Genomic DNA, 26,923 nt, shown 5'->3' on the forward strand with positions numbered 1-26,923 from the left:
TCTTGTACCTCTATGGTGAGCAAAGGGTTGTACTGCACAGTCCATAGAGCTAGAGAAGTGGAGCCACAGCCAGAGTAGGTGAGGAAAGCCACGCTAGAGGCATCACACAAGATAACCAAACAGCCAACAGGTAGATACGGAGGTCCTACCTAACAAGATCAAGGAAGTTAAGTCACTATAAATGAGATGCCACCTCCCAAATCTGTTAGGTTATAGAGATAAACAACTGTTGGTGAAGATGTGGAGAAGAAAGAACCCTTGCATTGCTGGAATATAAGTTGATAAAGCCACTGTGGAAAACTGGACAGGTTCCTCAGAACAGAGATCATATAACTTAGAGGCAACTGGTCTCAGTAGACACATGGTCATATGGAAGACTCTAGAAGGCAACCCACAGAGCATGTCATGCGTACACGTTTTGTTTTTTCAGAAATACACTATTGATCTCTACTTTGAGACACTTCCAATTGGCAGCCTTTCTTTGTCTCTTTGCAGCTTCCTGATGAAGGGGGAGGCAGGTATATAGCTGAAGAATAAAATAAAATAAAAACTGGTCAAAGAGGTCCCTGTACTATTTTCTCTATAGTACTGTCTATAATCACCAGTATATATCTAGATGTCATCATTGGATGAATACCTAAAGCATTGGAACCAGGAGTAGCTTAGTGTACTGTGCTTGCCTAGCATGCACAAAGCTATTTGATTCTCAGCATCACAAAAGTTTATACTCGCATGCACTCACGAGTGTGTGTGTATGTGTGTGTGTGCACGCACACACACACAACTATTAAACCTTAAGAAGAGAATTAACATTTATGATAAATATCAACTTCAAATCAGCTGGGAAATGAGCCTCTAGGGATGCCTCTGCATGATTATCTGATTCAGTTAATTGAAGTGCTAAGACCTACCCTCTGTGGGTGGCATCATTGTCAGTGCTGTATGAAAAGGAAACAGAGATGTGAACATGAGTACTGGTCATTCTCTGCTTGACTACAGACATGATGTGTCAAACTCTTCCTGTTGCAATGACTTCCCCACCAGGCTGAACTGTACTCTGGAACTGTGAACCCAAGTAAAATGCTCCTTTATCGTGCTTTTGCTATTTCATCACAGCAAGAGAAAAGGTGATGGACCTGGAGAATATGCCATATGAAATCAACTGGTCACAAAGATAAACGCATTCGACCTGGTATGATTGATACCAGGAAAAAAACGCACCATAAATGGCAAAGCTATGACTGCTCAAGTTCCTTATACAAAATGGAAATAATAGTGTTTGTAATCCTATTGTATAATTTCAGAAACGTAAGTGCTATGCACATACTCTGTTGCTTATGGACAGTATGCTATGCACATTCTGAACACATTCAGAACTGCATGTCATTCTTTCAGTTTTCACCTGACATTGACTGAATCCACTTGTACAGACCTCTATGCATATGGACAGCCCACTGCACAGGGCACACTCCATGGTGGACTGGCATGAGTGTAAGGACTCTGGGGAGTCAAACTCAGAAGTGGTGACTGCAAGCAGAGGAGGATGATGGGAAGGGGAAGTGGCAAGCAAAAAATGGAGCATTTCTTAAGTGCTCTGTTGAAGAGGCTATAATACAGTATTTATATTAAAAATTTGCTGAAAAGTTTATCACAAACTGAATTGATGTACATATTAGCTCAACTTAACCACCCTGTGATTGTATGGCCCAAAAGTATATACATTTATTATTTGTTAGTTAAAAGCAAAAGCAAGAAGGGCATAATGGTGCACTTCTGTGATACCAAATTGGGATGGAAGCAGGTTCAAGACCAACCTGGGCCTGTCTCAAACCATCCACTCTGCCATAAATTAATTAAAATAAAAGTTGAGCCATGAGGGAGGATAAAGAAACAGGTTATCTAAGTGTCTAGAATGAAAATAAATGGGAAGCAAAAGAATACCAAGTGAGAAATTTGTGAACCCAAGTCACAGATTCTCCCCATGTCCTGTGTACCTTGTTGAGGAGCAGCATTAGAGGCAACTGGTCTCAGTAGACACATGGTCATATGGAAGACTCTAGAAGTCAACCCACAGAGCATGCCATGCGTACACATTTTGTTTTTTCAGAAATACACTATTGATCTCTACTTTGAGACACTTCCAATTGGCAGCCTTTCTTTGTCTCTTTGCAGCTTCCTGATGAAGGGGGGAGGCAGGTATGCCCTATTGTATTTGATACGTTGCTGAAGCCTGTATAGGCTGTATGGCTTGGGAAAGGTCGTATAATCAGCTATCCAAAGGCCATCAGTTTTGCAGCTGTCCTTTTGAGCCATGGTAAGCCAAACTACACCTGTCACCCAGGGCCCACTAAGTATGTCCTGGAGTAGAGACAGCTGCAACATTCTAACTTTATAAAGAATTAGCAAACAATGTACTTATAAATGCATAATTGCTGTTGGGTGCTTATTTTTATAGTTGCTAAATGCAGAAAGCAAACAGATGGTGAGGCTGTCCTGTGGATGGCATTTTATAGACGTAGTGCCTGTTTTCCTACTTTCTGCCAAGTCTTACTGTAAGAGCTTTGGAGAATCTGGGAATTCAGCTATTTTAAGCTAGCACTAAAGGTTATTTGTTACTAAAGTGAAGTAGCAACCAGTCTCTTAGGAGGAAGGAATCTCCTGTGTTCAAGTTACAGAGATCCGTGAAAGTAATGGTTCTCTATCTTGTTCTTTGTACCAGAACTTAAGGTGGCCACACCATACACCTCATGAACATGTAGGATGGATGAGTGAATAGAATGATGCACTGGAGCAAGAAAGCAGTAACTCTGGCAACAGTGTGGGGGAGCATCACCATTATTCACCACTGGTGGGGATTGGTGCAGTCTCTGGAGGTTTGCCAACTGAAAACCAGGGCTACTCTAGAACCAGTTCTGCCACTCCTGGGAGTATCAAAAGGACCCCAAGCATCCCACAGACATGCTTACATATCCTTATTACAGTACTATTCACAATAGCTAAGGTTTGAAGGCAGCCTAAGTGCTGATCAGGAGATGAATGGATAAAGAAATGTGGTATGTCTATACATAGAATTTTATTCACCTAAAACAGAACAAAAAATATGTTTTTCAGGTAAATCAATAGAACTGGAGATAATCATGCAGTGAAATAAGCCAGACTCCAAAATAAATAAATAAATAAATAAATAAATAAATAAATAAATAAAACGAGCCATGTGTTCACTCCCACCTGTGGAGTCTAGGTTATATATGAGAAGACAATAGAAAGAAACTATTTAAGGGAGGAAGGCAGGTAACATGAGAAAGATCAAAGGAAGGTAATATGAGTGAGTATAAGCAAAGTAGGTGGCATGTATAAAAATGTCAAGGTAACATTCTATGCTTAAAAAAAACTTTAAGAAATCCTTAAAAATAGGAAGGAAAAGCAAGTCTCACTAAGTAGGAGAAAAGAAGGGCAAATAAAAGGAAGAAATGATTGAGGAGTGGAGGAAGTTAATGCATAATTCTTATTGAAGGTTGCTTAAGTGGGCGGGGGGAGGCTCCCGGGGTGGCTTTCTTCTCAATGTAAAGAAGATCCAGTACCTTGGGATGTTGGTGAATGTTATTTTAAGTTGTGTGACTTTTGTTTATGCTGCATTTATTTCACTCTGTGAAGCTGTGTTTCTGTACCTTCTAAAACACCTGATAATCTAATTAAGTGCTGAACAGCCAGCTGAATAGCGAGGCAAGAGAAAGGTGGGGCTGATAGGCAGAGAGGATAAATAGGAGAAGAGATCTGGGAGAGAGGAATCTGGGAATGAGAGAGAAGGAGGACTTCAGGGTCCAGCCACCCAGAAACACAGCCAGACATGGAGTAAGAAGGAGAGAAAAGGTGTACAGGAATAAAGACAAAAGCCCGAGGCCAAAGATAGGTGGGATAATTTTCATTAAGAAAAGCTGGCAAGAAAACAAGTCAAGCTAAGGCTGGGCATTCATAACAAAGAATAGGCTTCTGTGTGATTTGTTTGGGGGTTGGGTGGTAGGCCCCCCAAAAAAAGTCCAGAGAAGATCAAAGAGCCAAAAGAGTAAAACATCACACATTGGGGTGCAATAACAGGGTGGGTATAACTGGTGTTGACAGGCAGCTACCATTGCCTAGTTCTAACAGCACAGCCCACCGATGCTACCAGCTAGGGAGAAACAGTGACACACAGGTCCTGCTTAAGTAGAAGTCATATGAAATCTACCCAGTTAGCACTCCCTGAAAGACCATTGTCAAGCCCTAAGAATGTATGAAGTGATAATGAAAACTACTTTTTAAAAATAATTTTAAATTTGTAGTTAATGTATCCTCAGCACTCTGGAGGCCAAGAAGGATTATAAATTTAAGGACATCCTATAGGCTACAGAGTGAGTCCCTACTTGGAAAAAAAAAACAAACAAACAAAACCACAGAGGACAGAAAAGGTCAGGCTCACAATCCTACCCTACCTCCTCTGGGGGAGGGAGAGTTAAGAAGAGACGGGGGATAAACCAAGATGCTGCAATCTCTTGACTTCTTAGTTCTATCCATTTTGCCTCTAGAAATCCTGAAACATCAATGTAAGAGATGCATCAAGAAAATTTCTTACAAACATCTCCTGAATGTGAGTGTAAATCTGATGCTAACTGAACACTCTCATTAGAAAGCCCAATCTAAGTACTGATGAATACATTAAAACTAACTACTGAAGAAATGTATCTGGTTAAAAGTGAAGTTTGCTCTTCCAGAGGACCCCTTGCTGATTCCAGCCTTCACTTGTCTATAACTCTAGTTTCAGGGATCAGATACCCTCTTTTGGGTGCTGTGTATGGCACACCAGCCATACACATAAAATAAAACTTCAAAATTAAAAAGCAGCTACCCAAGACAGCATCTTCTTCGAAAGCCTTACTAAAGCTTCATAGGTTACGGTTACAACTGCAGGCTCAAAGGCCTCTACTTAACAACAGAAGACAGTTGACACTGATAAAACAGTGTCACCTCTTTATCCTCCCCTTCTCTTTCTTTCTCTGCCCACTCGTTCTTCCTGAGAATGTGATTGGCTTCACAGGAAATGTATGTTCTTAGCAACCTACTAGCCTAATGCAATGCAGATCAAACTTATACACCACAGGGAAACTCCCGCTGAGTCTCAATGCTCAGATCTCCTCAGCCAAATACTGAGGAAAGTTGAGCATCCCTGGAGGTTGAAATTTCATTTACACTTTGTGACAAATAGGAACAGGATAATAGCAGAAAAAAATGTTCCTCAAACAATTAGAGCAACAGAATTTTCCAGCATCATGTTGTGTTTGTTTAGAACCCATATTCAAGGCTGAATTCTCAGGGCCAGCAATCATTGTAGAAAGAAGATTCAAGTATGACACAGATAAGTGACCCAGAGTGCAAGCTATCATCCATGTAGGTGCTGACCCATTTGTAAGAATCATCTCAGGGAACATCAGAGGTTTTAATGAGGACTGAGTCATTTGTGAGAACTGCCTCAGGGTGAATCTAGGGTCTTTAGATCTCTTTTCCTAGGATGTGGTTCATCCAAGGTAAGATGCCTATTGCTTCTAAGTATCATTCCAGAACTACTAGGTTTCAGGAGCCCCTGAAAGAGGCATACAAAAGGCAGATTGCATCAGATGAGAATTAGAAACAAATGGAGAATCAACCTTGCTAGAAATCCAAGGAAGGGTCTTCAGAATTTATACATCTTTGTTTCCTGTCTGGGATGTTCTCATGTCCATCTTCCATAGACATTTCTCTTGACATGAAGCCACCCTCTGTCCTGCCCCCACATCTGCTTAACGTGTCCATCACAAAGAAGGGCAGCTTCAACTGCCAATACTCATGAGATGCCCTCTTCTCAGGAATGCCCCCCAACCCTTCACCTATTTTCAACTGAGCCATCTCAGTCCCTTTGATTCTGTGTGTCTCTTATTAGTCCCATTCCTCTCCACAGGGTCTCCCTAGCACCTATAGGAACTGCAGTTTTACCTTTCTGATCCTCCTCACAGCAGCTTAATGCCTTCTACCTAACATACAAACCTGACTGTACCACCTCCGCTGTCGATATTCAATGGTCTTTCCTAGTCTGCAGCAAAACATACACATTCTGTCTAACCCTTTAATAGCCCTGAAGTCTATGCCCTGCTTGCAGCCTGTGGCACTTCCCTCCTACTTGAAATGCATGCTGTGATGATTTTAAACTATGAACTGTCCCCTAAGACCTCCAGGATCACTTATAGATGCAAGCCTCTGTCCAGGTTATGCTTTCTATATACTGACTCCTCCCTGTGTTAGCCTACCAATTGGTACATGTCTCTCTGGACCAGCAAAGACTCTTCTTTGAAGACAGCCCCTAAACCCACTACTGCCCCTTTCACAGCTAAATCAGCAAGTGGTCTTTCTACTTATTCTACATGAAGACTCATGAAGCAGAGAAATGTCCCCCATGGTGTTCCTGTTACCAAACTAGGCCTGTCATGTGCATCTCAGGTTAAGAAACTGGACATCAGTTCTTTCACCAAGAGGAAGGAGACTGGAAAGCAGGAGTGTGGAAGTGGCTATGATGGTCCATTCTCATTGTGAATGAGACTGTATTGAAGGAGACCCAGAGAACTATGAACCTTACAAAGTCTGCCTGAGCACTAATATGTGAAGGATTTGGGGGGTGAGGAGACAGGGGTATCTGCAGGAACTAGAATACAGGTCAGTAAATAGAGTGGGAACAACCCATCTTGAATGTGGGCTGTGTTCTCCAGCAAGCCAATCTGGATGGGAGGCAAAGGGAGACGGGACACTTACTCTCTCCTCCTAGCTTCCTTGCTGAGGTTAAGGATGTCACTGTAGACCTCAGGTTTGGGATACTAAAGTCTTTGAATGAGGACTTGCACTATGGCTCATAAGTGGACTTTAGATTTCAGCTGGGCAGGGCCTCACCTTGGCCTCTCTTTTTGAGGCTCTGTATTCTTCAGCTGGATGGCTGATAATTGTGGTTATCCATGGTGGAATTCTTCAGTCTCTGACCATATATGCCCAATCTAATACATTCCCTTAGAAATACACACATAGACACACACACACACACACACACACACACACGCACACACACTAAAAAACACATGTCAGATTTAGAATGTGCTACTTGGCCTGGAGAGATAGTTTGACCCTTAAAGGCTGGGCTCACAACTAAAACTACAAAATGTGCTACTCAACTTTCTTTACTTTGGTTTCCACTAATGGGCTTCCTGAGAGGTCTTGCTAGGATTGCACCCCAGTCCCACTTCCCATTAAGAACTTAGAGGGTTACACAGGAAAGAGCTTTGGAAAGGCTCTATAAACCCTGGCATGTGTGAACTCTGCTGTGTGCATGTATGCCTGTCAATGTATGTGGACAGCTCCATGGTTAAGTGGAGAGATCCCAGTCCCAGAAGACATAGAGGAGCCCAAATTTTTATTAGTTGGGCTAGTTTCACCTAAAGTTGTCCTCCTCAGCTTGTAGATAGTTTTCTTCTGCCTGGGTCTATCTTGGGTTTCTCCCTGTGCGTAAGCCCTGATGTGTGTATGCATGCATGTTTGCCTGCGTGCATTCCTGTGTGTATGTGTGTACATATGTGGGGGTACACGCACATGTGTGCATATGCATGTAGAGTTCATAGGTTAATACCAGGTGCCCTCAGTCATTCTCTATATTATTTTTTAAGGCAGTATTGCTCACTGGACCTGGAGCTTATCAATTCAGCCAGACCAACTTGTCAGCAAACTCCAAGGATCTTCCCATCTTTGACTCCACTCCTCTCTGCTTTTCATGTGGGTGCTGGAGATCTGAATTCAGGTTCTCATTCTAGTGCCTGCACAGCAAGCATTCTATGGACTGAGCCATCTCTTCCCTTTAAACTCTTTTGTTAAAATATTTTCACTATTGCAATACGCTGTGCTTTGATTACAACCTACAGGGAAGGGAAAGGGCATTTGTGAAAGGATAGGCAGTGTGCCCACATCCTTACAGAGGACTTATCCTCTGTATGTAATGACAGTCCTTATTAGAGGAACCACTCTTGAGTGTGAAAGCACTCTGGAGGGTTGAGAGAAAAAGATGGGCTGTTGAGGATGCCAGAATGTCTTCTAGGCAGTGAAGCTTTAGATATGGAACTTTGTCATTACAGATTGTCATTTACTAGAAATAGGAGATAATAAACCTTGCAGTGTTTGTGCAAGATTAAAATATGACTACCAGTCATAGTGTGCCCACCTGTGATTCCCAATACCCACGAAGTAGAGACAGGAGAATCATGAGTTCAAAGTTACCTGAGTATATAGAAACCTTGCCTCAGTGCACAAACAGAAAGAAAATGATGAAAATGAGACAAAAATAATCTAGTTGTTGGAAAGAAATATATTTTGCTATCAATTCTAACTGTCTTGAAAGGATTGCTTATCCTAAACATTCTTTTTGCAAATAGGAGAAATGCAAATAGGTGATAAAGCAACAATATTTGGGTTTTTTTTCTAACCACACATTTTTAGTACTCAGGGTGAGCCACAGGGCTGCAGACAAAAAAAATAATTCATAAAGAACTAAAATTTAGTTCATGTCCTTACCAATTCTCAATTTACTAGGGTGGCTATAACAAGATAACATGAATTGGCTTACAAACAATGGTAAGCCAGTTCATGGGAAGCCTATGGTCAAGATGCCAGCTGATCCAGTGTCTAGAAAAGGTTTATTTTCTGGTCATACACAACATCTTCTTACTATGATGGAAGAAGAGAGGCAGCTCTCGTCCTTCTTTAAATTTTTTTTCTTGATTTTAGTTATTTTATGTTGCATGTATATATGTACACTATGCACATGCCCACAGAGGTAAAAAGGCAGCACCAGGATTCTCTGGAACTGGGGTTACAGATAGTTTGAACAAACATATGTATGCTGGGAACCGAACACCCGACCTCTGTAACAATCACTCATGCTCAATACACAGAGCTGAACTGGAATCCAGTTGTAGAGAGAGAGAAGTGATGAGCAAAGGGAACAAGACCAGGCTGGAGAACCCCACAGAGACAGCTGACCTGAACAAGGGGGAGTTCATGGACCCCAGACTAATAGCTGGGAAACGAGCATAGGACCGACCCAGGCCCCCTGAATGTGAGTGTCAGTTAGGAGGCCTAGGAAATCTATGGGACCTTGGTAGTGGATCAGTATCCCTAGAGAATGAATGGGCTTTGGGAGCCCACTCTGCTTGGAGGGTTACTCCCTCAGCCTAGATACATGGGGGAGGGCCTAGCCCTGCTCCAAATGATGTGACAGACTTTGAAGATCCCCCATGGAAGGCCTCACCATCCCTTGGGAGTACAAAGGAGATGGGATGGGTTGTTGGTGGTGGGGGGGGAGGGGAGGGAGAGGGATTGACATGCAAATCAAGCTTGTTTCTAATTTATAGGAAAAAGAAAAGACAATGACACATGCTCTTAGCCACTGAGCCTTCTCTCCAACTTCTGGGTTCTGCTTTATAAGGGCACCAGTTCCAATCATGAAGTCCCCACTCTCAACACATAACTATCTCCTGAAGGCCCAGTTTCCTGTCACCATCACTTTGGAGGTTTTGGTTTTGGAGAGACACAAACCTTCAGGAGATAGTCTCAGCCTCAGGCATTCACCACCACACCCCATCTGCTTTTCAGTTTTCCATGCTGGGTCATTAGTGCTTGTTCATGTATGTGTGATGGCAACTCTGTTATGTGTCCCTAACATACCTGTGGGTACTGTAGGGCATTAGAACTCAGAGTGTTGGAGTATAGTGGAGACCATTATAAGATTTTAGAGTACAGTTGTCTTTCAAGCTCCCCCACCCCATGAGTGCACAGTTACAGATACTTGTAATTCACTCATTCTTCAAGCTGGCAAGGAGCTGCACTGGCATTGTGAGAATGCTTTTTTATAAGCAGTTTGGTTAGAAGTCACAATGCTTCATATGAATCCTGAATAATTTAAACTTGTTAAGCTTCATGGAGAATTACAAAGTGGTCATTCCATTGGGAAAGTCATTCTAAAATACCCACTTTCCTGATTCTTTTAAAATTCACTCAGTCATATTCCCCAAGGATAGGGCCTGAGGTAGTATCTAGATTAGAATGAGTTGTTTCACTCCTACCTTGCCAGCAAAGGCTCTGTTGTCTGCCTGCCACTAAGTGTCAAATGATTTATGCCATTTCTTTCTCAGAGAGATTCATATAGCTCTCCCATTGGCCTAATGTGGACCATGGTTGGTTCCAAGAAGGAAAAGCAGCTTTCAGACTTACAGCTTCTTCATGATGAGAATTTCCATGGCTCTCCCTGGTACCCAGTGACCTCTGCTATAGATACGAGAAAGAATTGAGATGCTGAAGACAATAGGTTAGGATGGAGTTTCTGGTTCATAAGCTCCTACCTGTGTATTCTTCTAGAACACATAGGGCCCACTCAGTTGAGTGTGTAAACCATAAAAGTTCATTCTCTCCTCAGCACTCACTTTATGCCTCTACTGTAGTCCTCACTACATGTTCTTGTTGCTGGCCATGCCCTAGGTCTTTTGGGACCTGGACAGTTCTTTAGTGTTCTGCCTGTTAAAAATACCCACATTGTCCACCTCTGTCACTCATTCTGGCCCACTGCCTTCCCCAGAACAGACAATGGGAACACTAGTGTGGATTGACATCCCTTTGCTCTTTTAAAATAGACCTATTACCTGTGTTGGGGAAGGGAGAAATCCAAAGCAAAACCAAACCAAACTTTTGTTTGTTCTTGTAGCTCAAAAATTGATGTGGTTCAACTTCCTACAACCACAACAAAGAAGATGGCCAACATACAGAGAGAAAAGGGTGAGTTGAAGACGTGGCTCAGAGATTGTATGTGTATGAGGATCTGAGTTTTCGGCCCCTTTATAAAACCTATGTAAATCTGGACAGAGGAGTGCATGTCTGCAGTCCCATCACTCAAACTATGAGATGGGTAGGTGAAGACAGGAAAGCTGGCTTACCAGCTGGCCTGGTATATACAGTAGCAAACAATTGAAGACCTTGTCTTAAGCAAGATAGAAAATCAAGCTCAACACCCAATGCTCCAGCACCCATAAGTTTATGTCATGGCACATGCACGCTTGCTTGCTTGCTTGCTTGCTTGCTTGCTTGCTTGCTTGCTTGCTTGCTTGCTTGCTTGCTTGCTCTGTCTCTCTCTCCCATAAGCATGGAAGGTATTTAAAAGTGAAAAGGGTTATATTGTATTTTGGCTCACTGTTTCAGAGGTTCTAGCCTTCATAGCTTTAGGCATGTGAACAGACAGAACATCAAGATGGCCAAGCAAAACTGATAAATGTAGAACCACTCATAAGGTGGGCAGGAAGCAAGATGTAAAAGAGAAGGAGGAGGTGGTGGTGACACCAGTGACGGTACTGGCCAGATCCCTTTGGAGCACATTCCCACTAAATGACTTCCATTCACTAAGTCCCACCTGTACACCAGACCTTTACCATACAGACCGTTGGGGATACACAAAACACAGACTAGCAGAAGCTGAAGCCATGGCTTTCCTGTGTTTGGATCCCCACTTCTGGGATCCCAATGGTCCCCTTTCTGGGATAGATGGAAGCTTTTTAGAAGCTATTATTATAGTTTAGTGTGGTACAATTAGTTATTTTAGAAGCAAGCCTATCAGAAAAGGAAGTCGTGCTGTGCATACGTTCTTCAGGGAAGGGGTCTTTCTGGGACTGAGAGCCTGTTAGTATCTTCTGATTGCCCCAGAGCTCTAGCCCTTCTCTCATCTGGCCAGTGTGGTTATCTCATAACCAGCTACATGTCCCTTTATTTCTTATTCCTAGTGCTCCTAGCTTCATCACTTTAACCTAACTCCCCATTTTTTAAAGAAAAGAAAAAAAGGAGACTTACTTATTTTTATCTTATGTGCATGTGTTTTGCAGGCATGTATGTATGTGCATAACATGTGTATCTGATGCTCAGGGAAGTCAGAAGAGGGCATCAAATCCCCTGGAACTAGAGTTAATGATAGTATAGTTGTAAGCCTCCGTGTGGGAATCAAACTTGGGTGTCCTCCAGAAGAGTAGCCAGCGCTCTTCACAACCAAGCTATCTCTCCAGCCCCCTTTCACTACCTCTTTTAAACTTAATATTTCTTTCCTAATGAAACACCAAGCTCTGTGAAGGGAACAGACATTTTTGTCTGTGGCCTCTCCCCTACACCTACCCAGATCATTATCTTATGTGTGCTGCTCAGTGTTTTGCCAATTTGACATAAGCTAGAATCATCTGGGAAGAAGAAAACTCAGTTGAGAAAAGTGTTTCTGTAAGACCGCCTATAGGCAGCTGCTTGGTAGTGGTGTACAACTTTAATCCTAGCACGTGGGAGGCAGAAGCAGGCAGAACTTGAGTTCAAGGCCAGTCTGATCTACAGAGTGAGTAGACAAGGACAGCCAGGGCTACATGGAGACCCTGTCTCAAAAAAATAAAATACAATAAACAAAAAGAAAAGGAGAAGAAAAGAAAGAAATTGAAAGGCTTCCTATAGGCAAGTCTATAGGGCATTTTCTTGATTAATGACTGATTGATGAGTGAGGGCCCAGCCCACTGTGAGCCACTCCCTCATCCCCCAGGCAGGAAGTCCTGGGTTGTATTGAGAAGCTATACAACCTGAGCAAACCTTGGGAAGAAAGCCAGTAAGATTCATTCCTCTATGGTCTTTGCTTCAGGTCCTGCCTCCAGGATCCTGCTTTGTTTCTATCCAAGCATAGAAAGTTCACCCAGGACACATATCAAAGAGACCCTGTTAGGCAAAGGGTGCCGTTCAATGCTAGAGGGCTTGTCCTTGCTAGAGGACCCTAGATGTGATTCCTAGCACCATGTTGAGATACCATTATTAGTAATAAGCAACAGAGATGGGGAGAGGAGGAGTGGTACCCTGATCTGGCTCTTATCTACCCACCATACACATTCTTTTGTTTTTTTGGCTCTGGGGATGGAAACCAAGGCCTTCACCTGTCCAATGTATCACCACTAAGCTACCTGGACCCACTCATTCTATTTTAAATACTTTCTTATTTTCCTCATACTTAACTTCTTTGCTTTGTCATCTGTCTGTTTTGATAAGGAAACAGAACATGGTGGCCATACTGTGAGGTTCGCAGAAGCCCAGGCTAGGCCATTTGTCCTAGATAGGTGCAGTGACTCCTCCTGCCTACCTTCCATTTCTGCAGATTAATAGAAAACATGTGAATTGACAAGACCTCCTGAGGAGGTTTCAAATTTCCAGTATCCCGAGTGTGACATTGTCTCAGGCATGAATTCACTGTTGCTCTCACCCTCAAGACACCACTGCCCTGTGCTTTGAATAATTCAATGGTGATGACACACAGGCTAACCACTTGTCCCAAATCAAAGTGTCTATTAATATTTGGAGAGTTGTGTTTAACAGCTGTGAGTTTTAAAATAGATCCAGTTTTATCCCTTACCTTCTAGTCTTTCATGGGAGAGAACAGATATAATCACACAGATGGGGAACACGAAGTCAAGTTGTGTATATGGTGTACACATCCACATGCAACCTAAGTTAAGTGCTGACCACTGGATCATCTTCAACTTTTGTTTTTCAACACTGGGTCTCATTATGTTATGTTGCACAGTCTTTTCAAACTCATGAGGTCAAGTGATCATCCTCTTTTACCTCCAACTAGCTGGGTTAACAGGCATGTTCCTCCATACTTGGCTTGCCTTTGCCTCTTCACAAGAATTATTCCTATAACACTGAAGTAGTTGTGATCATACCCAACAATATCTGCCTGCCTTCCTTTTTCCCTCCTTCTTCCTTATTCTACCTCTCTGTATGTGTGTCTCACTCATTCTTCCTCTCTTTGTCTCCCTTCTTGTTACAAGAACATATAATAGGTATTACTTAGTATTAAGTATGCAACATGAAGAATGACAGGCTGAATCTTGCTCTTGGACCTTGTGAGAGGGCTAGAGCCTACAAAATAGGAAGGTTTTTATCCATTGTTATTGTTGCTGCTTTTATGTTTATATTTATTTTAAATAATGTGATCCTTTGAGAATTTCATAAAATGTATTTTGATCATGTTCACTCCCACTCCCAACTCCTTCTGGATCCACCCCCATCTCCCTACACACATAACTTTGTGTCCTTTAAAAACAAAACCTCTTCAATCCAATGTGTGCTGCTCAAATACTCTTTGACATGGGACATACTCTGGAGCATCTGTCTAGCAGAGGTCACAGTCTTGAAGAAAACTAATTCTCCATCTCCCAGCAGCTATTGGTTACCAATTGCTCTGCAGGTGCTGGGGGAGGATTTTGAGCCCACCTTCCCACCCCATGTTGGGATTTTGCCTGGCTTCAGCTTGTGCATAGCTTTCACTACCACTGGGAATACACATGTACAACTGCCCTATTGTGTGGAGGAAACAGATTTATTGTAGTCATCTAGTGCTTCTGACTCTTACATACTTTCTACCTATCTTCCATGATGACATCTGAGCCTTGGAGAGTGTGTAATATAGATGTCCCATTTCAGAGTGAGTACCTTGCAGTTTCTTATACTTGGCACATTGTCCAGTTGTAGGTCTCTGTGTTAATCACCATCTATTGCAGAATTTCTCTAACCAAGGTTAAGAGATGGACCAATCTGTGCATGTAGCAATAAGTAACAAAGATGTGGTTTAACACTATATCCATTTAACAGAGTAAATAGTAGGCTTCCTTGGAGGCCCCACAACTTATCCAGCCACCCAAGTTCTTGGCCTCTGTAACTGTTCCATTTTGAAGAGTGGACCTTAAGTCCAATTAGAAAGTGGTTGACTATTCCCATGATATTCTTGCCACTATTATACAAGTTATTATTATACTATTATACAATGATGATCTAGCCAGGCTGATCATCATTTTAGAGGGTTCATGGCTGGGCAAAAAGATTAATGATTAATTTTCTGCTCTAGTAGTGTGGGTAGCACCTGACAACATTATGAAAGATACCCATGAGGGAAGAGTCTAAATCAGTATTAGCTTGATCTCTATATGATCTGTGACTCAAGAATGTAGTCTCTTCAGTGATAGAGTCTTAGAGCAATGGTAATAGCCTGTACTGTTTAGAGATCTATGGGACTCTAAAGGCCAGTAGCTTACTGAGAGGTAACCCATTCCCAATATTGGGGCTTTTATTTTGTAGTCTGCCATATGTACGAGGGACATTGTTCTTAATTATTCACTTGAACTCTTTTTATATATGTGTGTATTTTAGAATGGCTTTTATAATAGTTGCTTCACATGTGTTTTGTTGTTGTTCTTCTTCTTCTTCCTTTTGTTTTTGTTTCTTTGTTTTTTGAGACAGGGTTTCTGTGTGTAACAGCCCTGGCTGTCCTGGAACTCACTCTGTAGACCAGGCTGGCCTCAAACTCATACAGATCTGCTTTCTTCCTCCCAAGTGCTGGAATTAAAGGTGTGCGCCACTACCTTTTGTGTCCTTTAAAAACAAAACCTCTTCAATCCAATGTGTGCTGCTCAAATACTCTTTGACATGGGACATACTCTGGAGCATCTGTCTAGCAGAGGTCACAGTCTTGAAGAAAACTAATTCTTTTTAAAAGAGCTTTTTTAAAGAGCTTGTTTTTACATTATTCTTCCATGTTCTTCCCCCACCACTCTGTTTTCCCATCCCCACCCCACTTAACTCTTCCTCTTCCATTTACTCTTTCCTCACTGCATTCAATTTTCCTTCCTCTGAAAGTCCTCAACTCCTCTTACTAGCTTCCTGACCTGTATGACTATTCCAAATGAGACACACATATCTAAAGATTCAGAGTAGCATTCACTCATGAGAAAAATCATTCACTTTATGTTTTTCTGAGTATAGGTGACCTCTCTCAGCATGATGCACCCAGTTTCAACCATCTGCCTGAAATTTTCATACTTTTATTTTTCTTAACAGCTCAGTATCCCATTATGAAAATATTTTCATTATTAGTTCATTGGCTAATAAACATCTAGGTCATTTCAATTTCCTGGCTACTGTGAATAAAGTAACAATGACCATGGATGAGCAAGTATCTCTGTAGTAGAATTTCAAGCCCTTTAGGTATATTCCAAGAGTGGCATAGCTGGATCTCATAGCAGATATATTTCTAGTTGGTTGAGTAACCCTCAGAATGATTTCTATAGTGGCTGCACCAGTTTACATTCCATTTAACAACAAATAAGTGTTTTCTTTTCACCATATCTATACCAACATTTTTTTTTTAATCTTAGCCATTCTGACTGGGTTAAGATGAAATCTCAAAGTACTTTTGGTTTGCATTTCCCTCATCCCTGGACAAGAATATTTCTTACCATTTCTATTTGATTGTTTGAGAGCTTCCTGTTTTGTTGCTAAAGATGCACAGATTAAGATACATGGGAATAGCAAGGTTAATATGGGTTAATATATTTTATTATGGGAGAAGCCACTTACATAAGAAACCAATGACCTCTCCAAGGATCCACTCTCCATGACCTGACCAGAACCAAGAGAGAGGGAGCTGGGCTCTGGAACCTCAGACCTAGCCTTTCCCATCATGTCCCCACCTGTGACCACGCCCAAATAGGCATGCTCAGTGCAACAGGTGTGGGTGGGGTGGGTATCTCATTACATGTACCAATGCTACATTTTTGTTTGTTTTTTCCGCCCTTGATATTTTCTTTTTTTTCTCTTTTTAGTTCTTTTTGTGTTACAGATACTAGTCCTCTGTTGCATGTATAGCTGATAAAGGCATTTTCCCCAATCTGTAGTCTCTCATCACTCAAATGATTGAGGTTTTTGGTTTTTTGTTTTGTTTTGGTTTTGGTTTTTTTTTTTGCTTGTACAGAAGCTTTGTAAAGTTCTGTGGTCCCAGTTGTTATTAATTGCTGCACTGCTGGAGTCCTTTCTGTGCCTACATATTAAAAGCTATCTCCTACTTTCTACTCTTAAAAAGATTCAGAGTACCAAGTGTTTATAATGATGAATCATATCTCCTATATCCCTAAATTCTCCTGGATTTTATGAATGGATGCTGGATTTTGACAAAGGCTTTTTTTTTTTTCTGCATCAACTGAGATGATCATGTAGTTTCTGGGCTTGAGTCTATTAATGTGGCAAATGATATTTATTGATCTACATAAGTTGTGTTGAACATTTCCATACCTCTGGTATGAAACTGATGAGAACATGTTGGATAACATTCTTGGTGCACTCTTGAATTCAGTTTGCATGTGTTTTATGGAGAATTTCTGCATCTATGTTCAGGCCTATAATTTAATTTGTATTGGGTCTTTATCCAGTCTCAGTATCAGGATAATATTAGTGCCACAAAAAGAATTTTTGAAAAGTTCCTTCCTTTTCTATTTTATGGAGTAACTTTAGTAATATTGTTATTACTTCTTGGAAGGTATGATAGAATTCTGTTCCATATCCATTTAGCCCAGGGCTATTTTTATTTGGGAGATGTTTAATTACTGCTTGTTATGGGATATTTGTTCACTGTGTGAAGATGTGTCACTGTGACTGATTTAATAAAGAACTGAATGGCTAAGATGTAGGCAGGAGATGTAAGTCATATTTCCATGGAAAGAGGGGAAGAGGAGGAGGAATCTAGGTATGTGCATTGTGCCAGGGAGATGCCAAGAGACTCTTGGGCATACGGAACAGAGCACAGGTAACTGAGTCATGTGGCAGAACATAGATTAATAGGGAAAGGTTAATTTAAGTTATAAGAGCTAGTGGGATAAGTCTAAGCTAATGACCAAGCTTTCAAAATTAATGAAGTCTCTCTATGTCATTATATTTGTGAGTTGGCAGACTAGGCAAGAAAGTACTATTACATATGGTACCCATTGTGGAGCTCAAATATCTAAACACAGGATCTGAGGAAGCTATGAAAAGTTCTGGGCAAGGACCCAGATTTGCCTTCCTAGTCCTGCAGTCCTCTCAGACTGGTTGGTGCTCAGCGGTATACAGAGGCACAACTACTGGCCACTGCCTGTGGGCTGAAACCAGCTGCCAGCGGGATGAGCCTGCATCATGCACTAAGCTGAGCCAGTGCTGAGACTGACATGACAGTTTCAGATTAGTCTCACATGGTCAGAGAATGCTGCAGGCACATAGTAAAGCCAGGTTCAGACACGAAAACCTCTAAAAAGGTACAATATGTTTTAACATGTGCTTAGATGCTAAAGAAAGAAATGAAAATGGGTGTAGACTGCCATAGAGATAAATAATTTGAACATAATAAAGTCTTTAGAGGAAGAATATAATAATATAAGAATAAGGCACATTAAGATGGGAAGTACAAGGTGACTTTTCATTTTTTAAATGCTAGTGTACAAAAAGTTATAATTCTCTTCAAATTAATGAAGATCAGATTTGATTGGGGGAGACCTCCTGAAAATTTTGGCTACAGATATATAAAAAAAGAAACCAAGAAAGACTACAGGTCAGGTGATGTATATTCTGCATCTCATAATTTTCTGAGCTTCCTGAGTCATGTGAGCCTCCTTCCTCAATCCAGGAGGGGATGTTTCAATACAGAGGAAATTGATACACAATGGGGAGGTGGAGGGCTGGGGTGTTATGTGTGTGGTGGAGGTGGCTGCTGCCATATGCATTACAGCAACTATTTCTTTTGGAAGTAAGCTTCTTACTTAACCTTTAGTTACTTGAGTTGAGGGCTGCTCCCTAGTTACCATGAAGCTGGACCCTGGGGGCAGCAGGATGCTATACTGAAATGTCTCCTTCATTTCTTCATTTCAGTGCCGGACTGCCTTACTGCCTAGCAGAAAGCTGTTCTCCCCACCCCACCCCACCCTCTCTCCCCCTCGCCCTCCTGCCCTCTCTTCCTCCTCCTTCTCCTCCCCCTTCATCATAAAAAATAATAAAATAAAATAAAAGCGCAGGTCCCAGCAATCCTGCCTCTTTCTGAGTACTGTGTTCCTGTGTTTGCAGGACTGGACCACCATGCCCATCTCAGAAACCTATCCGTTTCTCTTCTTTGTATTACCAGGGCCTGGCCAAAGTCACAGGGGCTAAATACACTGAAGATAAGTGGATTTTTTTCTTAAGAGAGAGAATATGATGCCTTCTTCATAAAGTGGTGAAGACTTGGGTGTTATAGAAATGTATACTTTGTTTTGGAATGTACTTTCATTTATTGATACAATTTAAGGTCAATCTTATGATGTGTGTATTTCTCCTCTTGTTTAGGTATTGTGTTTATATAGCTCATTTAGAAATGTAATGTATAATTTAGTACAGATTATAGATACCTATCATAGTCAAAACTTATAGCTAAGTGAGTTAGGATTTCTAGATATACAGAGATGTATTTGAGATGAATAGGCATTCTTCAAACCTTTCAAAGACCTACAGAATATGGCACTTAAAATGGTTTAGGGTTTTTCTTGACAGTAAAACATAAATGCTCCTGGCAACACAACCTGAGTCAGAAAGGAAGATGAAGATGGACATCGAAGAAACGCGTTATGAAGTTTGCTTTCAATATAGCAAGACTAGCCATTTGGACAAGATACTGCTCTTGTCTGGACTGTTTGACTTTATGCTGTATAAACTGAACATGCAGGACCCACAGAAAAGTGACTGCTGATTCAAGATGGACATTGCTACAGAGTTCCTGCTTCATGAAAGAGTCTGCCAGACAGTCTACAGGACACAGAGAAAAATGACTGATAAACTGCCAATACAAGAAGACAGTTTAAAGTTTCCTGATTTGCTGAAGAGTCTGTTAGACACACTATGGCCTATGGACTGAAGATGGAAGATTACAGAAGAACTTCAGGTAACTAACAAGGCGAGATCTCTGTCATTTCTAGAGTTTATATACTATCCTTCTGTGGTCTTTGAAGGAGTTGAAGACAGATAGTTATGGTTATAGATTTCCTTAGTTAAACTTAAAGATAAGTTACATATAGGACTTTAGACTCACAAAGATAGAATAGATGATGAAATATTTTCTTAAATCTTGCTAAATGTTAATGGACTAAATATTGTTGACTGTGATTCTTACTTGATAACTGTTGTGTAATATATCTTGCTATGTTAAGGTTAAAACCCTTCTTTTTATTTTAGACAGAAAAGAGGAGATGATGGGAGATGCCATTCTGTAAATGTTTCTCATACTGGTTAATGAATAAAGCACTGTTGGCCAATAGGAAAGGAAGATAGGAGGGACTAGGAGAGAAGGAGGAAGAGGAAGTAGTGGGGGAGGGGTCAAGATGGAGAGTTTGGAGAAAGCAGTATGCCGGCCGGCTCCCCGGAAGAGAAATACATAGATCAACAGAAATGGGTTAATACTTAAGACAGAGCTAGCCGATAAGAAACTAGTACCAGGCCAACAGAATTATATCTAATACAGAGTCTCAGTGTGTTAATTGGGGCTGGCGTGGCGGCGGGACCAGACTGGCAGCGGGAGGAAAACCATACTCCTTACACTTGGGAATACGCTCAGGCATACAATGTTTCCTTGGGGTAAAACACTAGTAAGCAGTTAGAACTAAGTCCTTTTCACCTTGAAGCCCTGCCTGTTTTGACTTATCCATCCTAGTATTTTGATGGCCAGTCACTACCTTGACTACCTTTTAATGGATTTGGCTTTGTCTTTTAAAACCCCAACATTAAAGCTAGGGAAGTAGCTCAGTCAGTAAAGTGCTTCTTGAGAATTTGAGAATTTGGCCACTGGTGGGTTTCCTATGGTCCAGTGGATGGCCCCACACCCATGAATGGGAAGTGTTTTTGGACTTAAACACATTCTCAAAAAAAAAAAAAACAAAACAAAACAAAACAAAAAACCCAGAAAGGCATGAAGTTGAAGGGATATGAGGGAAATTTGAGGCCCTAGGTTGAATACCCTTTAACATACACAATGGGGGCGGGGGGGAAGAGATGCTGGTTGAACCTAATGCCCACTCCATGGTATGGAACCCATTCCTAGCACTGCTAAAGTGAGCAAGAACCTGAAACTCCACAGGTCATGGACTTGGAGAAAACCTACTATTCTTCTATAGGAACACAGCAATAAATGACTCCTAAGAACACACTGATATACCCATAGACCACAGCATCACTCAACTGTTATCAGAGAATGTTCTTCTCAGAGTAGATGATAATTAATAAAGAGAACCACAATTGGACATGGTGCAGATAATGAGAGACTCAGCCTTAAATGGGATGTTTAAGCAATGAACTTTCTCAATGAAGTGTCATTAGGTCAGTCAACTGCATTCTGAGATAGGCTTCACGCCATCACAAAACAGATTCCATACTATTGTGTACTTTTTGTTTTGTTTTGGTATGTTTTCTCTTCTTGACTTTCTTTTTTAGAGTTTGTTTTGATTATTTGTCTTTTTCTTTATGTTGTCTTTCTTATTTTCTTGTTTTTTTTTTTTTAAGAGAGACAAAAAACATAAATTTGTGTGGTTATGGAGGTACAGAGGCTTTGGGGGGGAAATGGGGAGGGAAAAGAATTTGATCCAAATATATTGCATAAAAAGTTTTAAAGATTTATTTATTTTTGTTTTATGTGTATGAGTGTTTCTGAATATGTGTAATGCACCACATGTATGCCTGTGCCCACAATGGCCAGAAAGTGGCATTGGATCTCTGGATCCATGAAACTGGAATTAGAACTGACAGTGAACCAGAATGTGGGTGATGGGAACCTAATTCAGAGTCTCTGAAAGGGGCTCTTAACTGAGGAACCAGCTCCAACTGAGCAAATCTTTGATGACTGTGAGTGTCTAGTGTCTTGGGTTCTCAAGTCATGCACAACCAGGCTGTGAAATGTCCTGTGACTTGAAAAACTCTGCTTCATTCAGGATATAAGAAGCATGTGATGAGCCTCCCAGGTGACAATTCATGTTCATTTAGGGAAGAGTATTAGTGCTATTGATCATGAGTTTATGTAAGTGAGCTAATAGTATCTATTAAACATATAAAGCATATGTGTGTGTATCAATAAAACATACAAAAACAATTTTGGATGAAGAAATGTTACAACCAGAGGTTCACAGAAACCCACTTTAGTTTAACCTCAAATGCTCTCAAAGACCAACCAAGTGTTTTGGCTTGGTTGCTTGTCTAGGGTGCTATTGACAGTTAGTAGAACCTTTAGGAGATGAAGTCAAGTGGGAGGAAGTCATTGGGGGTATGCTTGGGGAGATAGTGAACTTGGAGTCTGGTTGCCCTCTTTCTCTGCTTCTTGGCTACTACCAGATGAGCAGTCTTACCTATCACATGGTCCCACTGTGAAATCTTATGCTGCTACTGCCCCCAAGCAAGAGGACCATGGATGGAGACCATGTGTCAGAAGCCTTTCCTTCATTGTTATCTTGGGTATTTGTTACTGTAAATGCAAGCTGGCTAATTCAGAGCCCTGTATTTCCCTCAAGCAGTCCTCATTCATAAAGTCAGTGTTGGTGGCAACTGTAGTGGCCATAACTACTATAAATTTGTCAGTTTTTTATTTCACTTCCCATTTATTCAGTAACTCACTGATGAGTCAAAAGTGATTTGTTCAGTTTCTATATGTTTGGATTTTTTCTATAGTTTTTCTGATCCCACCAATCTGGGACCAAATATTTAAAACATATGAGCCTATGGGAACAGTTTACCACAGACATCAACCTTGGGTGTCAGCCTCGGGTGCTGTTCACTTTGGTTTTTTAAACAGTCTTTCATTAGGACCCAGGGCTCACCAACAGAGTCCTGTCAGTCCGGAGCCCTAGTATCTGCACATGCCAGCCTCCCCAATACTTAGATTAAAAGCATGCACCACCATGCTTGGCATTCTGTGTGGGTGCTGGGGTTTGAGGTCAAGTCCTCATGCTCACGCAGCAAACATTTTATCACCTGAGCCATTTTCCCAGGTCAAGTATAGAAAAAATTCATTGACTAATTAACAGAAGTTTTCTTTCTTGGGCTAAAAGTAGCTGCTTCTATTTCCCAAGTGCCTGGCTTTCCTGATGGAGACATGCAAACACAGCTACAAGCCTGGAATGTCCTGTGAGGGTAAGAATAGCCACACAGAGACAATTCCTGCTGTGGGCCCTGCAGTTGTCAGGAGTGTCTCATTGGCAAGCAGCTTAGAGCCGGCTCAGTGTGGAGACAGAAGACCTGACCTTCCAGGCCTGGGAGCACATCTTTCTTTCCACAGCTTGGTGCTCACCTTGAAGTCTGATGTAGAAAGAATCAATTTTTTTTAAACATCCTTGGAGTACATAGGCCTCACAACCCTCCAGCAGCCCAGGCCTGTGGCTTTCTGCAAGCATGGAGAACTTGGACTTGTTGGGGTTCCTCATTATCACCTTAAACTGCAACATGACCATTGTGGGTGAGTCTTGTGGGGAAAAACTCCCAAATTTTGTTCTGGTTTTATTGCCATATTCAGATTGCCTTTTCAAAAGTTTATTCCAATTTTCAATTTGTTGGACCCACTCCCAAAAGAAAGGTCAGTGATCAGAACCTGGCTAATGCTAAGCAAGGGTTGTACCTTGCTCCCATCAACATGGGAGGATGTGTGGAGGTCAGCATCAGTCTCAGGCAAGATCTGTTCTCCCAGCATTTGGGTTGGTAATTTAAAGGCAGAATCAGGTGGAATAAGAAAAAAAAAAATAGTGCTTCTGTTGTACCTCCTCATCTATTTTTTTAGGTGTTATCTGTGGAGATTATGTTATAAATATAACTAATTCTCTTAAGCACTCTAACAGATACCAAGTTTAAATTAGTTGTTTGTAGCCTTGAGGATAGGGCTCAGGGCCTCAGGTGTGAGGTGCTGATACACCGAGGCAAGGTGATCTGAGCTATGTCCCCTACCCCTAGTGACATATTCATTCTTTCCCCAGTTTGCTATATAGCTCAGGCTGGCCTTGAACTTCTGACCCACTCCTGTCAGAGCTTTCCAAGCGCTGGGTTGCAGTCTTTCATAATCATATATCACCTTAGCTATTCTTGTGACAAAAGAATAATCAAGATGCCCGAGATTGACCCAAATGAGTCCGTTTCAGAGTGTCTGAAAAGAGGATGGAGAAAGGGTTGAGAGTTGCCTGATGTGAGGTTGATAGTTTGTTTTTCACTCTTATTTTGTAGAATCTTAACAAACCTGGTATTGAAAGGTTAAATCCATGACTCATCACCTACTAATGTTTCTCTCTGAGCTTGACTGCCTTTATAAATGACGACTTGTTTCTTTTTTCTTCTGTTTGTTCACAGTTTTTGTTAATACAGTGACTGGTCTAAGGGGAAAGGAATCTGGAAATACTAGAAAAAGGGAACATTCTTAAAGACATTCAAAGTAATGGTAGCCACAGGACCTATGATTTATGGAGACCCTATCGGCTGGCATCATAAATAAGGGAGACACTGAAATGACCAGCTTCTGTTTGCTCAGTATGATGAAGGGGATATGCTAAGGACCTTTAAAAAGCTTAGTCCCTAAGAAGGGTGAAATTGAATCACATTATAGATTTGCTCAGCCAAAATGATCTCTGGATCTTTTAGTCCAGGCCATGCAAAGGCATCTTTAATGCATGATGCACTTCACAGATACACTCACTGGAAATATCCTTCATGAATTTCAGGGCTGTTTCTGGTACAGCAAAGGCTTAGGAAGTAATGGCCCCAAAGGATTGGTGGTGGGGTTCAGTAGTAGAGAACTTTCCTAGCATAACATGCAACAGGTTCTGGTTTTGATCCTTGTTACCACCAGTGCATGTGCGTGCATGTGTGTAAATAATCGCCCCTATTGCTTTGAGTGCTACTGACTTCCCAGAGTGTAGTAATTAAGCTGCTGTGTGAAAGCACCTTAGGCACTGATCCCTGGCCACTTGCTCTCACTGTCTAGGCATACTCTGGCTGGTCGTCGCAGTCCTCCTAAGGATGCTGGTGGTGGTCTTGGCAGGGTCCCCTATCTACCAGGATGAACAGGAGAGGTTTGTTTGCAATACTCTGCAGCCAGGATGTGCCAACGTTTGCTACGACTTCTTCTTCCCAGTGTCGCCACTGCGGTTCTGGCTGGTGCAGAGCCTGGCACTGCTCCTGCCTTCGGTGGTCTTTGGTGCCTATGCTCTGAACCGTGGTGCGAAGCTGGCTGCGGAGGGAACCTGCAGACCCCGGGTGCCCGACCTGTCCTCTGCCTACCTAGTGCACCTGCTGCTGCGCACACTGCTGGAGGCTGGGCTGGCCTCCCTGCACTACTTGCTGTACGGCTTCTCTGTGCCCAACCGAGTTTCTTGCTCGCGTGTGCCCTGCTCAGGGGCTGTGGACTGCTACGTGTCGCGGCCCACGGAGAAGTCTCTTCTGATGCTGTTCGTGTGGGCCGTGAGTGCGCTATCCTTCCTGCTCAGTTTGGCTGACCTGCTTTGCAGCCTGAGAAGAACACGGGGGACCATGCAGGGGGTGAAGGGCGAGGCCAGACCAGTCTGCAAAGTCTCCACACTCCCCCCTGGTCTCTTACAGGACCCTCAGGGCTGTCATAGTCAGGGTCAGGTGGACCGTGAAAATGGGCAGGAGGAGCAGGGTGTGCCTGAGTTCACCAGCATGTGGACAGCAGGGCAGGGCGGCGACAGCCATGACAGCCACCAGGCCATTGTGTCAGGGCGGATGGAGCATTCAGACCAAGATGATAGTGAGGCCACTTCCTTAGTTGGCGACAGGTTGGCAGTGGCTCACAGAGAGCCCTTCAGATCCCACAGAGAGACTTCAGCAGACCTGGGGGTCCAAAACGCCCGGTCAGGTGAGATCCCCTTGGTCACCCAGAGCCACCTGGCCAGGCACTGTTCAGCAAGCCAGCCTGTTGCTCCTGGTCTGCTGGCCACCTCGGGCAGCGCCCCCCACCTGAGAACCAAAAAGTCCGAGTGGGTGTGAAGACAATCGTGCAGAGCCCACACACCCTTTCCCCAGCACCGCGCTGCCCTTTGCATTGTGACAGGGCAAGACAGTGCAGAGGTTCTTTGGTCTCATCTTCGTACTGAGATCATTTTAGGATTCAGTAAGCTTACCTTCTGTTAAACTACCTGCTGGTGCAGACCTCTCCCAACACCTACCCACTTCTCTTAGCTTTTATTAAAGTGCTTGGTTAAGCAAAACCTCCCTCTCAGCTGCATGGCAAAATACCAAGATTTGTGTTTGGCCTTTAAAATGCCTTTTCCCTAAAAACTCAGTGGGACACTTGTGTCCCAAATACCTGTGTAGTCTCTGCCAGCTGTAATAAAGACTTTCAATTGGCTCTAAATTGTGTCTGATTGGTCATCTCTGGTGGGCTCCCCATAACAGGAACAGGCTGTGCGTGTAAAGCCAAAATCCTATAATGAGTGATCAGAACCTGAGATTTGCTCCACAAAGACAGCATTGTACTGAGTGGGTGCCACAAGAGAAGGTGATATTGTAAGCAAGGGACCTAAGCTCTCCTCCCTCGCCATCCACTGCTCCCCAACTCCCTTCACTCTTACAAACCTCAGTTTTCTCCTTTGAGTGATGGGGGACCTAGACTAGCATGTTCTCTTTTGCTCTTCAGATTGAAGACTGCCTGAGTATGGCCATCGGTTATGCTAACATACTAAGGGTCATCTTTCCGTCTTTCCGTCTTGTTAAATACCCAGCATAGGCTGTGCTATAATAACAAAAAAGTCTGTGTTGCTGTAACAAAATACCAGAGCCTAAATTATAAAGAAAAAAATTATATATATATATATATATATATATATATATATATATATATCAACAGAGATTGGGAATGCCAAGACTGGACTAAAGAAGTCCTTTTAGCTGTTTCATAACACAATAGGGAATTCCATGAAGAGTCAGAATGAACAGCTGGCCAATTCATGTCTCCCTTCCTCTT

General features: G+C 42.2%; 1 protein-coding gene across 1 annotated transcript; it reads left to right on the forward strand.

The window, feature by feature from the left end:
* The first annotated feature begins 23,352 nt into the window (after window positions 1–23,352).
* Window positions 23,353–25,947, forward strand: Gjd4 (gap junction protein delta 4). Its single transcript, XM_051205759.1, has 2 exons — window positions 23,353–23,416; window positions 24,926–25,947. The coding sequence occupies exons 1-2, from the start codon at window positions 23,353–23,355 to the stop codon at window positions 25,945–25,947; spliced, it is 1,086 nt and encodes a 361-aa protein (XP_051061716.1).
* Window positions 25,948–26,923: the final 976 nt, after the last annotated feature.

This window comes from Phodopus roborovskii, unplaced genomic scaffold, assembly GCF_943737965.1.
Source record: "Phodopus roborovskii unplaced genomic scaffold, PHOROB, whole genome shotgun sequence".
Lineage (NCBI taxonomy): Eukaryota > Metazoa > Chordata > Mammalia > Rodentia > Cricetidae > Phodopus > Phodopus roborovskii.

Excerpts from the sequence above, each read along its gene's own strand:
- Gjd4 (XM_051205759.1), top strand. The coding sequence starts at position 23,353 with ATGGAGAACTTGGACTTGTTGGGGTTCCTCATTATCACCTTAAACTGC. Across the intron at positions 23,417-24,925 it reads CTGCAACATGACCATTGTGG|GCATACTCTGGCTGGTCGTC; the intron begins GTGAGTCTTGTG and ends CTCACTGTCTAG.